The sequence below is a fragment of the Triticum aestivum genome, chromosome 1B, assembly GCF_018294505.1.
Source record: "Triticum aestivum cultivar Chinese Spring chromosome 1B, IWGSC CS RefSeq v2.1, whole genome shotgun sequence".
NCBI lineage: Eukaryota > Viridiplantae > Streptophyta > Magnoliopsida > Poales > Poaceae > Triticum > Triticum aestivum.
In genome coordinates, this window is record NC_057795.1 from 48,593,586 (window position 1) to 48,607,410 (window position 13,825).

General features: G+C 46.4%; 1 protein-coding gene across 2 annotated transcripts; it reads left to right on the top strand.

Annotated features, from left to right (window-relative positions):
- Nucleotides 1-11,484: 11,484 nt before the first annotated feature.
- Nucleotides 11,485-13,164, top strand: LOC123086120 (uncharacterized). 2 transcript variants are annotated; one of them, XM_044507834.1, is made up of 4 exons: nucleotides 11,485-11,783; nucleotides 11,910-12,083; nucleotides 12,195-12,341; nucleotides 12,469-13,164. In XM_044507834.1, the coding sequence occupies exons 1-4, from the start codon at nucleotides 11,759-11,761 to the stop codon at nucleotides 12,912-12,914; spliced, it is 792 nt and encodes a 263-aa protein (XP_044363769.1). In that variant the 5' UTR covers nucleotides 11,485-11,758; the 3' UTR covers nucleotides 12,915-13,164. The 2 variants fall into 2 exon arrangements, with proteins under 2 accessions (XP_044363769.1, XP_044363772.1); XM_044507837.1 differs by having other exon boundaries at nucleotides 11,487-11,783; nucleotides 11,928-12,083.
- Nucleotides 13,165-13,825: the final 661 nt, after the last annotated feature.

The window sequence follows — 13,825 nt, forward strand, 5'->3', positions numbered from 1 at the left end:
GGAGAGTTCCATCAGCACGACGGCGTGGCGACGGTGTTGGTGATGTGATCCACGCAGGGCTTCGCCTAAGCACTACGACAATATGACCGAGGTGGTAAACTGTGGAAGGGGGCACCGCACACGGCTAAGGAACAACTGTTGTGCTTTGGGGTGCCCCCTGGCCACGTATATAAAGGAGGAGAGGGGGAGGTCGGCGGCCAAGGAGGGCGCACCATAGGGGGACTCCAACTAGGATTCCTGATCCTAGTTGGACTCTCATTCCTTTTCCAAGAGGGGGAGAGAGGGAAGGAGGAAGAGAGGGATAAGGAAAGAGGGGGGCGCCGCCCCCTCCCTAGTCCAATTCAGACTTGCCGTGGGGGGGGGCGTCCACCCCTTGCGGCCCTCCTCTCCTTTCCACTAAGGCCCATGAAGGCCCGATACTTCCCCAGAGGGTTCCGGTAACCCCTCGGTACCCCAAACAATATCCGAACCTTTCCGAAACCATCCGTAGCTCCGTTTCATGCATATAATATATCAAAATGTTCATCATGAGATGCTCTTCACTTTGTTCCATTTTACCATGCTTGTTTGAGATCATATTGATGCCTGAATCATCGTTGCAAGAGTGCTATATGATGTTAATCTGCTGAAACTGTTATAACTTGGTGATTTGTCATTTTTGTTGCATTTGACGTGTGCATCCTATGAGCATGAGCTCTATATGCATTTTGAACTACACCATGCCATCTTTACAGGGGTGCCATCCATGTATTTTTGTGAGTCCTGTACTGAGTGCATCAAGCTTGTTAAGTAGGGTACTTGCTGTTGCTGTTTTGCTAGGCCGAATCTGTTATTTTGTGATGCTATGTAAACCTGCTGCTACAAGTCATTCTATGCATAATATGGAGATGTTCACTAAGAATGTTTTGTTATACATGTCATGCTCTATCCATCCATGCCCCTGGTTGCATTTATAGTCTGATGTAGCTTGTTATAATCATGCTCCAAACTTGCTAAATAATGTTGCTGTCAGCCTGTCAACTTTAAGTTCAGTTTTGCCATGTGATTTGCTAGTGATCCACGCACTCTATGAACTATGCTATTGCCATGCTTAGCTTCATAAACATGTATTCTTACTGTTGTTTGCCTTGTCATGCCATGTATTGCTCTGTGCTGAGTGGTTCAAGCTCACCAACATGCCTACTTATTGTTGTTCCTGCCATGTTTGAATATGTCATATAACTTGCTATGCGTACATGGGTGTCATCATATTTTCTGTGCCCTTTTGGGTCATGGTCAGTAAAGGACTTTTGTTCTATGTATCTAGTAGTATCATGTCATGCCTTAAGTTTCTATGATAAGTTCATATAGCATGTTGTTTGATAGCTCTAAACATTGCAACCTGATGTTATTTCTGCAAAGTCTGAAACTGTTATTGTTTGCAATCTTGCCATGTGTTTTGGAGCATGTTTTAGTGATTTCTGGACATAGCTCAGTGTTCATGTTTTGTTATGCTTTACCTGTACATCATGTCCATGCCTTTTGTTTCGATGTTGAGATGTTGTAGCATGTTATTTTGGTGCTTACAATATGCCTAGTTGATGTTTTGGACAGATTGTTGCCATATCTTGCATAGTGTGTGTGTTGAATCGTTGCTCCGTTTTGAATGTGCTCTATATGAAACTTGCTTAATTTTGCATGTAGTTTCATATTATCATGTTGCATCCTTATTTTGAGGTGTTTGATTGATGTTTGTATGCATTTTGCGTCAATGCCATGTTTAACTTGTTTTGCTCATATCTTCTAGGCCGTAGCTCCAAATCTAATGAACTTTATATGTAACTTGACTAGAATCTCGTGTAGATCATCTTGGTGCATCTTAACTTGCTGTTTAACAATTTGAACATAAGGTTTATTCAGATCTGGACCAATTTCGAAATTTGCATATGAGGACTTACCGGAATTGTTATATGTTGTTCTCGGCCTCATTTAAACTTGCCTTGATGTGTTGTCCTTGTTTGCATCATCTCTTGCCATGAGTAGCTTCATGTAGTCTTGTCTTACATCATGCTTGTTATGCATCATGTCTTGTCTATGTGTGGTGTGTTTACTATGTTGTGTGCTTCTTCTCGATAGTTCACGTTTCGTTGCGATCGTGAGGATTCGTTCTTCTATGCTTGGTTCGTCTTCGTGGCTTCATCTTCTTCATGGACTCGTTCTTCTTCCTTGCGGGATTTCAGGCAAGATGACCGTCACCTTGGATCTCATTACTATCATTGCTATGCTAGTTGCTTCGTTCTATCGCTATGCTGCGCTACCTATCAACTGTTTATCAAGCCTCCCAAATTGCCATGTCAGCCTCTAACCTTTTTCACCCTTCCTAGCAAATCGTTGCTTGGCTATGTTACCGCTTTTGCTCAGCCCTCTTATAGCGTTGTTAGTTGCAGGTGAAGTTGAAGATTGCTCCATGATGGACAGGATTATGTTGGGATATCACAATATCTCTTATTTAATTAATGCATCTATATACTTGGTAAAGGGTGGAAGACTTGGCCTTATGCCTGGTGTTTTGTTCCACTCTTGCCGCCCTAGTTTCCGTCATACCGGTGTTATGTTCCCGGATTTTGTGTTCCTTACGCGGTTGGGTGATTTATGGGACCCCCTTGACAGTTCGCTTTGAATAAAACTCCTCCAGCAAGGCCCAACCTTGGTTTTACCATTTGCCTCACCACCACCTATACCCTTCCCTTGGGTCGGCCAACCCGAGGGTCATCTTTATTTTAGCCCCCCCCCCCCCGGGGCCAATGCTTGTCTAAGTTTTGGTCCGAACCGAGTAGACTGCGGGGCCCCCTCGGGGAAACTCGAGGTCTGGTTTTACTCGTAGGATGTCTCATCCGGTGTTGCCCTGAGAACGAGATATGTGCAGCTCCTATCGGGATTGTCGGCACATCGGGAAGCTTTGCTGGTCTTGTTTTACCATTGTCGAAATGTCTTGTAAACCGGGATTTCGAGTCTGATCGGGCCTTCCTGGGAGAAGGTATATCCTTCGTTGATCACGAGAGCTTATCATGGGCTAAGTTGGGACACCCCTGCAGGGTATAAACTTTCGAAAGCCGTGCCCGCGGTTATGTGGCAGATGAGAATTTGTTAATGTCCGGTTGTAGATAACTTGACACCAGATCCGAATTAAAACACATCAACCGCGTGTGTAGCCGTGATGGTCTCTTTTTGGCGGAGTCCGGGAAGTGAACACGGTTTTTGGGTTATGATTGACGTAAGTAGGAGTGCAGGATCACTTCTTGATCATTGCTAGCTTCACGACCGTTCCATTTGCTCTCTTCTCGCTCTTATTTGCGTACGTTAGCCACCATATATGCTTAGTCGCTGTTGCAACCTCACCACTTTACCCCTTCCTTTCCCTTTAAGCTTTGCTAGTCTTGATACCCATGGTAATGGGATTGCTGAGTCCTCGTGGCTCACAGATTACTACAACACAGTTGTAGGTACAGGTTATGCGATGATCATGACGCGAGCGCGATGTTTGCTTGTTTTGGAGTTCTTCTTCTGCTTCTTCTTTGATCAGGGGATAGGTTCCAGGTCGGCAGCCTGGGCTAGCAGGGTGGATGTCGTTTGAGTTTTTGTTTGTGTTCCATCCGTAGTCGGATGATGCTCTTATGTATTGTGATGTTGTATTCGTGTGGCATTGTATGCCTTTTGTATGTATCCCCATCTATTATGTAATGTTGATGTAATGATATCCACCTTGCAAAAGCGTTTCAATATGCGGTTCTATCCTTGGTGGGACCTTCGAGTCTCTTTATGATAGTATCACATATTGGGCGTGACATGGAACCGGCGCCGAAAGGGAGGAAGAAGAAGCCGGTGACCAACTCTAGGCCAGGAAAACCTCGCGTCAAGTGGATGTCCAAGGAAGACGAGTGCCTCGCCGAGGCGTGGAAGACCGTCGGCATTGACCCGATCACCGGCTCGAATCAGAACGCCGACACGTACTGGAGAAGGATCAAGATGGCGTTTGACGCGCGTAAGTTGGTCGACCCTGACTTCGCCACCATCCACATGGATCGCGGCGAGAAGGCCATGGAGAACCATTGGGCGACCATCCAGGCGGCATGCAACAAGTGGCATGGGATCCTTGAGGAGGTCGCGGCTCGCCCAGAAAGCAACGCCAACGTCGAGGGGCAGGTATGGCCAGTCGCCGGCTCATTTCTTTCATTGTGTTCTTCGCCGACACTTGTTCTTCGGCTGTGCAGATGGTTCAGATGTTCAACATGTTTCGCCAGGACAACAACAACCAAGAGTTCAAGTTCCTTCACGTATTCTCCAGGATCGAGTCGTGCGAGAAGCCGAGGGAGTCCTGGATCGCTCAGGCCAAGGCCAAGGAGACCTACAAGAAGGACGCGCCTATCCCGACGGCGGCAGAAGAGCGCCCTGATGGCAACAAAAGAGCCAAGGCGCCAAGGGACGCGGCACCAGCTGCCGAACGGCTGCAATCGTTGATCGAGTAGTGCATCGCCGATGCCAAGAACAGCACCGTCAAGAGAGAGGGGAAATCCAACGCGAGGTGGTCGGCATTGATGATGAAGCAGGGAGTTAAGCTCGACCTTCCCAGGACCAATGTTGCCGTGAAGAAGAGGAACACCGGCCTGGCGTTCTTGATGGTGGCAGACATATCGGCGATGGACGAGCAGGTGAAGGCGTGGTACCTGGCAGTGCGTGGCCTCATCTTGAACCGGATGCCCAGACCGGCAGCGACCACCACCCCTACGCCCATGGCGACGCCGACACTGACGCCGAGCCCGAGCGCTTTAGCCACGCCGATGCTGAGTCCGAGCACTGAAACCACTCCCACACCGACGCCGACTCCCACCCCGGCTAGTCCCATGGAGAGGAGCCTACCATTTGATGCGTTCCATGTCTACGAGTCCTTCCTTTTGATCGCCGAACTTTTGGTTATGTTTTGATCACTGACTTGTGGCATGATGCTCGCCGACTTGTGGCATGATTGCCGAATCTGTGGCGTTTTTTTAGCAACAGGAAGGACAAATTCAAATTTTTGAGGCATCGGGGGGCCGAAACCTGAAGGCGCGGCTGGAAACTCGATTGCCCCAGGGCGAAAAAACCGTCGGCACACGCTAGGGGGGCAAACAGCTAGAGATGATCTAGGGCGTGTTTGGTTGCCCACATGCAGCCCAACCAGGCCCGCGCGGGATGTGCGCGGCCTGTTTGGTTGCCTGGGCTGCATGTGGTTTGTGGCCCGCACGGACCTTAAAGAAGCCTGCAGCCTGGCCTGGCGGAAACTGCCGAGTCGGCAGTTTCTCATGAGCCTGGCTAGGCGCGGCCATGTGTGCGAGGCAGTTGCACGCCTCGGGTAGCGCTGGAGATGGAGGGGATGTCTCATAACTCGCCCCCCACTCTCCTGTCACCGCACAGTCGCACTGTTCCCACCGCTCCCTCTCCCCCTCACCGTCCCTCCCTCTTCTCTCCTCTAATGGCTCCGCCTCGCCCACCGCCGCGCCGCCCTCTAACCCCCGTCGACCAGCGCATCGCCAGCATGTAGGAGCGCGGGCTGGCTGGGCTTCAGAACTCAGGATGGGACCTGGCGTCGGTGCTGCGAGCGCCGTCCCCCATCTACTGTCGGCCACCACCAGTGCCGGCCAATGCGGTGCCGGCCGTTCCTGCTCCGCCGCGGATTCCGGACCTCGTGGTCCTAGGCTCGACGCCCGTGCCATCGAGGGAGCCGCCGCTTGTTGGGACCCCATTGGGCCGGGGGGTTTTCTTGAACCCCCGTCCAAGGGTTTTCTCCTATCGATGGGCCGTCCTCCTCGACCTCCGGCGTGGCGATGAGCACGGGGCCGATGTCGCAGGTCGTCGCCAGGGCCGGCTCCTCCTCTACTCCGCCACCTCTCTCCTTCCCACCGGGGTTTTCACCCCGGCCTTGGTTCGTTGCGACTGCACATGCTCCGGTGAGTCAAACCCCCTCAATGCTTGCTCGTAGATGTAGATTAGGGGTTTAATTCTTGGGCATGTGCTAGTAGTTAGTGGATTCGATAGGATTAGATAGGATTGGAGTAGATCCGATTGGGGATCGCATCCAATCGGACCGATCTGTTCTTTGTTTCGTATAGTGTGTGTCCTAGGATAATTTTCTTCTGCTACTGCTAGTGTGTCCTAGGATCTGTGTTCATGCTAGAATACCAATGGTAGTGTGCTTTGCTAGGATCTGTGTTCATGGTAGGGTCTTGCTAGGATGTGTGTTCATGCAAATGGCATATTCATGTTCAAGCTAGGATCATGTTCATGTTGTTGTTCATGTTGCTAACATACATGTTCAAGCTAGGCTTTGTGTTGATTGTTATACGTGCATGTAGTAGGACTATTTTAGGATGTTGTCAAATGTGCATGGCTGCACATGAGTGCTATTGGCACTTGTTGTTGCTATTTTTAGATGTTTCCATGTTTAGGATAGTGCACTGATGAGTGGTAGTTGCAGACAAGCAGATGCCACTAATCATTGGCACTTGCTGTTGGGCAAGTCCACTGATCAGTGGCACTGATCAGTGGCATTTGCCCAAGAACAAGTGGCATTGATAAGTGGCATTTTCCCATAGGCAAATGCCACTTATCAAGCACTTGTCGTTGAGCAAAATGCCACTTATCAATGGCACTTGCTGTTGGGCAAGTCCACTGATCAGTGGCATTTGCCTAACAGCAAGTGCCATTGATAAGTGGCATTTGCTCAAAGAGTTTGTGCACTGATTAGTGGCATTTTCTCTTGGGTAAATGTCTCTGATCAGTGCCATTTTGCAAAGAGCTTGTGCACTAATACTTGTCATCTTACCTGACAAGATATTGAAAACTGACTGGGATGTGGCGGGTGGAGGAGCTTAGGTGGTGGCCGGAGCTGAGGGCGCTGAGGATTTCATCCCCACAAACAGGTGGCTCAGGACGGTAGACCTGCCTGGCAGGATCGCCTTCATGAGCTTGCCTCATTCAAGGGGACGATCTCTGAGGCAGGTCCAGGAGGAGGGGGCCCAGGAGCCGATGCGCTTCTACCAGCGGATCAAGGACAACGAGGACCTCGCCATGCTCGTCATCCCTCGCAAGTTCGTGAAGGTGATGAACACCTGGCTGGTCATCAAGCGGCTCCCGCGCGTGGTCAGGTTGTCGGCGAACAAGCGGTGCGTGTTCTGGGTGCAGGTCCAGAACTTCTAGGGGCACATGGTGCTTGGCCGGGGCTGGAACTACTTCTGCCGCCGCCACCGGATCGTCCCCGGCAACCTCATCCTTGTGCGCATCTCAAGACTTGGACTGAAGGTTTAGTTCTACAAACATGACTCCTCGGTCATGTGCAGGTTTCATTGCAGCATGCACAACTGCGTTGGTGACATCGAGCATGCTATGTAGTTAAGTTAAGTAAGGTGTTAGTGTTGAACTTTTATGGTATGTGGCGAGACTTGTGCTGGAAACTTGTTCATATTTTGGCCAGGAGCAGCACCCTGGCAATGGAGCAGGGGAGAAGGATGCTCCTGCTGTTAATTTAGACTTATGCTATGTAGTTAAGTTTGCTGGGAAAATTCGAATCTGAGCCCGAGCTCATCTGCACCTGCGCTCACGAAAAAAATCAAAATAAATATTAAAAAAATTCAAAAAATTCCAAAAAAAATTTGGGTGGTGGACAATTTGATGCGTGAGGTACGCTCCAATTTTCAAAACATTTGGACTTCTGTGCAGCTCTCAGCAAAAAAGACAAATCGGAGGTCTGTAAAAATATGTACTGTTCATATACTGTTTTGGTCTGATTTGTCTTTTTTGCTGAGAGCTGCACAGAAGTTCAAATGTTTTGAAAATTGGAGCGTACCTCACGCATCAAATTGTCTACCACCCAATTTTTTTTTTGAAATTTTTTGAGATTTTCTGAATTTTTTATGAATTTTTTTTGACCGCGTGCAGATGCACCCGGGCACCGAAACACCGTTCTCAGTTTGCTGTCATTTTCTTACTTGCTGTGTTAAGTTTGCTGTCATTTCATTACTTGCTTTGTTTGATCTTGCTGTTGTGTTGATCATGTGGTGGTGAGGCCACCACATTTGAATGGATGAGCAGAACACAAACGTTATTTGCAACCAAACAGCTGAAGTTTGCATCTGCTTACACCCTGAATACAAAAACGGCAACCAAGCAGGTTGCATCTGCTGCATATGAGGCTGTATTTTAAGAATCAGACTGACTGAAGATACAATGTAACTACTGTTGCAAACTTCAACCAAACACGCCCCTAATGTCTTGGGACCTTGATGTCGAAACACGCGTTCGCGTCTTAAAACGCATTCGCAAGGATAAACACTGAGTATTCCTGTTCTGCCGAGCGCAGCTCCCACTCTTTTCATAGATCCATCCACCTCTGTGTCGCCCTTGTAATAACCAAGCAAAACCTGTCCACTTGTCACGCGTCCTTCTTTTCCTCCTCTGGTCTTCTGCCTAGCCCGGCGCATTCGCCGATGTCGCATTCTCGGCCACGCCGGGACTGGGAGGAGGACCATGGCGGTGCTGGTGGCGAAGACCGGCGGGGATCACCGCAGGCGAAGCGACCGAGACGCTGCTGCTCCTGCTCTTGCTGCCAGTGAGTTCACTCCCTTGCTCAGTTGCTCTGTTTCCTTCTTTTTCTTTTTCTTTTTTGCGGGTGAGTTGCTCTGTTTCTTTAGCTTTGCTTGTTACTGTACTTCCCTTTCTACACAGTTGGTAGCCCTTCAGATCCGGTCAATCGGACATGTAAAATCTGCACATCCGGTGCAGGGGAACTCCTCAAGTTGCCGTTTGGGGATATTTTCGTGGATGCTGATTAGCTGCCATGTTTCATAACAATTCTCATCTGATTGGATTCTTCTGTTGGATGTGCATATTTTTATTTTCTTGAAATCTTCGAAGGAATAGGAAGAGCAGAGCATTCCCATCTAATTGGATTTCTCTGTCTGATGTCCCTTTTTTTACATGTGGTATGGAAGATGAGAGCATTCATGCTTAAACTAGGTACAGATTTTCTTTGATTCAGAATTTTTATTCTTCTGTATCTGCTTAACAGAGAGAAAAAAGATTTCTACGGGAGCCAAAATGAAATACTCAAGAAGGAAATGGAATGTATGTCAAAGGGTTTAAAGGGTTTCGTGGAGGAGCGCAAAACCCTGCAGAAAGAGATGCAACAGTTTTACCAAAGTTCCCAGCTGCAACTCCATGAACTGATCACTGAGCAAGGCAGGAGGATGCAAGAATGTCACAAGAATTTCCGGCTAATATGGGAACAGTTAAACAACCAACTTTCGGTAAGCGTTTACTTTCATGTTCAGGTTAGAAGTTTGTGTGCAGATAGGATCCGGTTGGCAGAAAAACTTTCGAGTTTCAATCAATAGATTATACTTTTATTGTGATCTTCTAGGTGTGTTCCCTTCTATCATTAGTCACTGCACACTGTTAACAGATAAAGCTTTATGAAAATGCAATTGATGCTACTCCAATCATTATGAGACAGTAAAGCCAGCAATTTAGCTATTAAGTGAAGACTAGAGAAAAATAACACTTTTTATGACCGTTGGCACTAAAGATACGAGACTAAGGAGAAGCCAATATCACAAGAACTAACGTGTTCAACAGAGCAAAACGATGGGCTCAAATCAACCGGCGTTTAACATGTAGATCACCAGCTTAAGCCATTTCATTAAATAAATATGCCGCTCTATTGGAACTTATTTCTTCTGCTTTATTTCCTTTCGCATGAATGTGTGGTGCCAAATTATGTTATGGTCAGATGGTGTGATTGATCTGGCATTCGGTGTTTCTATTTGCACTTCAGTAAAACCTGGTACGCCCATGGTTTCGTTAATGAAATTGGGGTGAATGCTCCTCAAACTAAACATATTATATTGTTTTGTTAAGATTTATATATCACAAATCAGAATGATTTTGACGGAATCAAGTGCATATTTAGTTTCTTTACTGGAAAAACAGGAACCTCGACTACGGAAAAACAATGATATAATTAATGTCTCCAAAATACTTCTTAAACATTTTGAACAGCTAGCCATCACAAATAGCTGAATTTGTGTGTAGCACTTTCTAACTATGTTTGTAAGACTTTTGTTTGCAGAAGATAGAAAATTCCAGGTTCAGCAATACAGTAACCCCAGGTTCAAAATCTTTTTTGTAGAAAATACGATTGTCAAATCTTTGTGCTATTACAATGGTCTATCGGATTTTATTTAGGCAATTATAATTGAAAAGGTACTGTGTTAATTGATTAACATGATTTTTCAGGACTTGCTCTGATGAAGGCGAACATAGAAAATATCGAATGAAGTTTGAGAACAAATGCTGCGATACCCAATACTCGAGACAAGACATAATGGCAGATGATGATCATCCTCTAAAGGTAGCTATATATGATTGTGATAACAGGATCATTACAGAAGGACCCTTATCCTCAATTCAAGTTAAGGTTGCTGTCCTTCACGGTGAGTTTAACAATGATCATAAAGAGCATTGGAAGCGAGAATACTTCCATGAGAAAATGATATCTAGCCGGCCTGGAAAACCACCATTACTTTCTGAAAACTTGTATCCAAGGTTGGAGGGTGGTATGGCTAACATCTATGGTGTCAAATTCCAAGAAAATTCAAGTTTTGTTCCAAGCAAAAGATTCAGGCTCGGAGTCATGGCTGCTGATGATAGTATGTCAGAGAAGATCCAGGAAGGAATATCTGAATCTTTTGCCGTAAGGGATCGTCGGGGATTATGTAAGTTTACACAGTTCTATTCTAGCTTCGACATTTAGATGATCATACTTGTTTCCGTTTGAATAGACAAGTGCAACTCTCATCATATATACACATATGGTTGTGATCAATAAAAAGCTACTCTTTCTTTCTCTCTCTCTCTCTCTCCTTAATAGTCTAAGCAGCAGCAATGTAAATTTAGAGATTAGACGCACATGAAGCAGGAATTTGGATAATCAGATTCCAGGTCCTCGTTCGTACAATATTTACCATGCTGTGATGTAAGGATCATGCTATCTCATCATCATCCAGCTATCCTAATAATACAACTGTCTTTTCACAGAAGTTAAATTTGGGTCTGTACATGCAAAAGGTAACCGTAGTTGTTTTCGTTTCTTTATGCTAGAAATTGTCTGTAATGTGTAAATACAACATTCCAATCAAAGTAACTGCATCAAATGTCTACCACTGAGACCCTCCATGCTTATTCTCTCATGGATTTCAACAACATTTAATATTTATGTCTTTCTCTACATTAAACAACATCCGATATTTATGTCTTTCTCTGCAGCAACAAAGAAAAATCCCAATCCATCATCACGTGATCCTGTATATAAACTGAGTGGAATTGCAATGAAAGGTGATCGGCACAAGTTACTAGAGCGTCATGGTATCAAGCAGGTGGTGGATCTCTTACATTTGCACAGTAAGAATCCGGAAGGTTTACGTGAAGTATGAGCCCGACTTCTTAATATTGTTGATTTTTTTATTTGTCCTCGCATGAAATGTGACTTACAAAATCTGTTTATTTTCACTCTATACAGATTTTCGGGAAGATTTCTGACCATGACTGGGATAAGATCATTAATCATGCTCGTAAATGCAATCAAGTAGCACAAATATACTCTACTTCCATTCAGGAGAATAATGTGCCTCATGAGCATGAGCCATTTTCTAAAACCAATGACAGTAGTTACCTCAAAGGACCATGCTCAATGCAACCAAGTCCCACACCACAAAGTAGGTTTACACTTGCATCCTTCGGGTAACTTGATTGTTCCCGTTATTCCGTATGTTCTGTTGCAAAAATCAATCATAAGTTGTTCTTCATTTCCTGCCCACATTATGTGGATAACTGAATCGCAGTTTCTCAAAATCTTGCAGAACAAATTGATGCCCAAGTCCATCACCAGCAAATTGCTTCAAGTTATAATGGACCATCATCCGGTACATCATCGGAAAATGCACTGCAGGCCTCCTGCTTGGCAGCAGCACCAGGGCTCACATTCATGAGATCAGACCAGCACGTGATGCCATATGGTAATTACATTTTCCTTTGTATTATATTTTGCCGATAGTGAAAATAAGTTTTCAGCTTACTGTGAATATTCTGTTTTTTTGGCGAAACTGTGAATATTTTATTTATTGCAGGAGAACTTGGGGGCATTCAAGCTACAGGCCAGCAAGTTACATGCATAGGAAGTGAGATTCTGTCAGCTAGCACCATGAATAACAATATCTTAGATGGATCTAACTCAGAGCAAGTAGGGCCTCTGGATGGCAACATAATTCCTAATGGTACAACTTTATATCTGTACTACTCTTTCTTAATGTGTTTTTCTTTTCCTTTCGAGATGCTGCATTTCTTATTTAACGTGTTAGAAGAGCCTGTTCTGATTTGAACACCATCTTATTTCTTCAATAGGGAACAGACTACCCACTGGCATTGATCTTTCACAGTGGCTGGATATCCTGCAGAACCAGACATTTGATGACTCTGTAGTCACAGAAACTCCTCCTTGGGGAGTTTCCAACAATGCACTTGATTCGACTGTCTGCGAAGCTGGAAATATGCTTGATTCGCCTTTCAGTGATGCTAGTATAAGCTATGTGGGACATTCACCTGTCAGTGAAACAGGCAGGGGACGTTCATCTTTACCTTTCAGGGGAGCAAGCAGTAGAAGCTACAGGGGACATTCTGCTTCGCCACTCAGGGGAGCAGGCACTAAAAGCTACCGGCGACATTCTGCTTCACCACTCAGGGTAGAAGGCCCTAGAAGCTACGAGGGACATAATCCTTCACCTGTGTCGGGAGCAGGCAGTACAAGTTATGCAAGTGCAGATTTCACAGGCGGAGACATCTTATGGTAGTTCAGTAGGAGTATGTTTGTGTGCATCTACCGATGCACAGGCCGGGGTACCTTCTCTAAAAATAAAAAACGATAATGCAGGCTAGACTGGAGGACAACACGATTGCCCTCCTGCCAGTACTTGTTGTTAAACATCCTGTACGTGGTCCTTAGAGTGACAGCCTAGAGAAGATTACTTGTGCGCATTGTAATAGGTAGGTAGAGGGATATTTCATCTTGTAATCATAACCCTTATCTCTACCTTTCTTTCTTCTCAAGTTATAATCTCTCAACTGTGTGCGCTATCAGGGAGGTGCGCCCCTGTCCTATAAACACGTACGGCGTCCCCTCACGAGGAGGTAAGATGCTTTCGCCTAACGCACATGGTAATCAGAGCCTCCTCTTTCAAACCCTAGCTTTTTTATCTCCATTTGTGCCAGCCATGCCTTTCTCTAGTGCCTTCCAATCAAACCTCAGCGGTCAGGTCACGGAGAAGCTCTCCCGGACGAACTACGTCATGTGGCGGACTCAAGTCATGCCGCAGCTGAGGGGAGCCGGGCTCTTCGGCTACGTCGACGGCACGTTGCCGGAGCCGACCCGCCTTCTCATCTCCAAGGAGAAGGATGGGAAGGAAACATCCGAGCCCAACCCTCTCCATCCCATCTGGGTCAGGGAGGACCAGCAGGTACTCGGCTATCTGCTCAATAACCTCTCCAAGGAGGTGCTCGTCACGGTGACCGTGGTCACCACCCCGCATGCCCTCTGGATGGCGCTTGCAGGCATGTTTTCGCCGCAGTCTTTGAGCCGCGTCAATAACATCTGCACTGCCTTGATCAATCCGCAGAAAGGGAACCAATCGGTGCTGCCTACTTCGCCTCCATGTGTGGATTTGCCGATGAACTCGCCGCGACCACCAAGCCCATCCAGGACGAC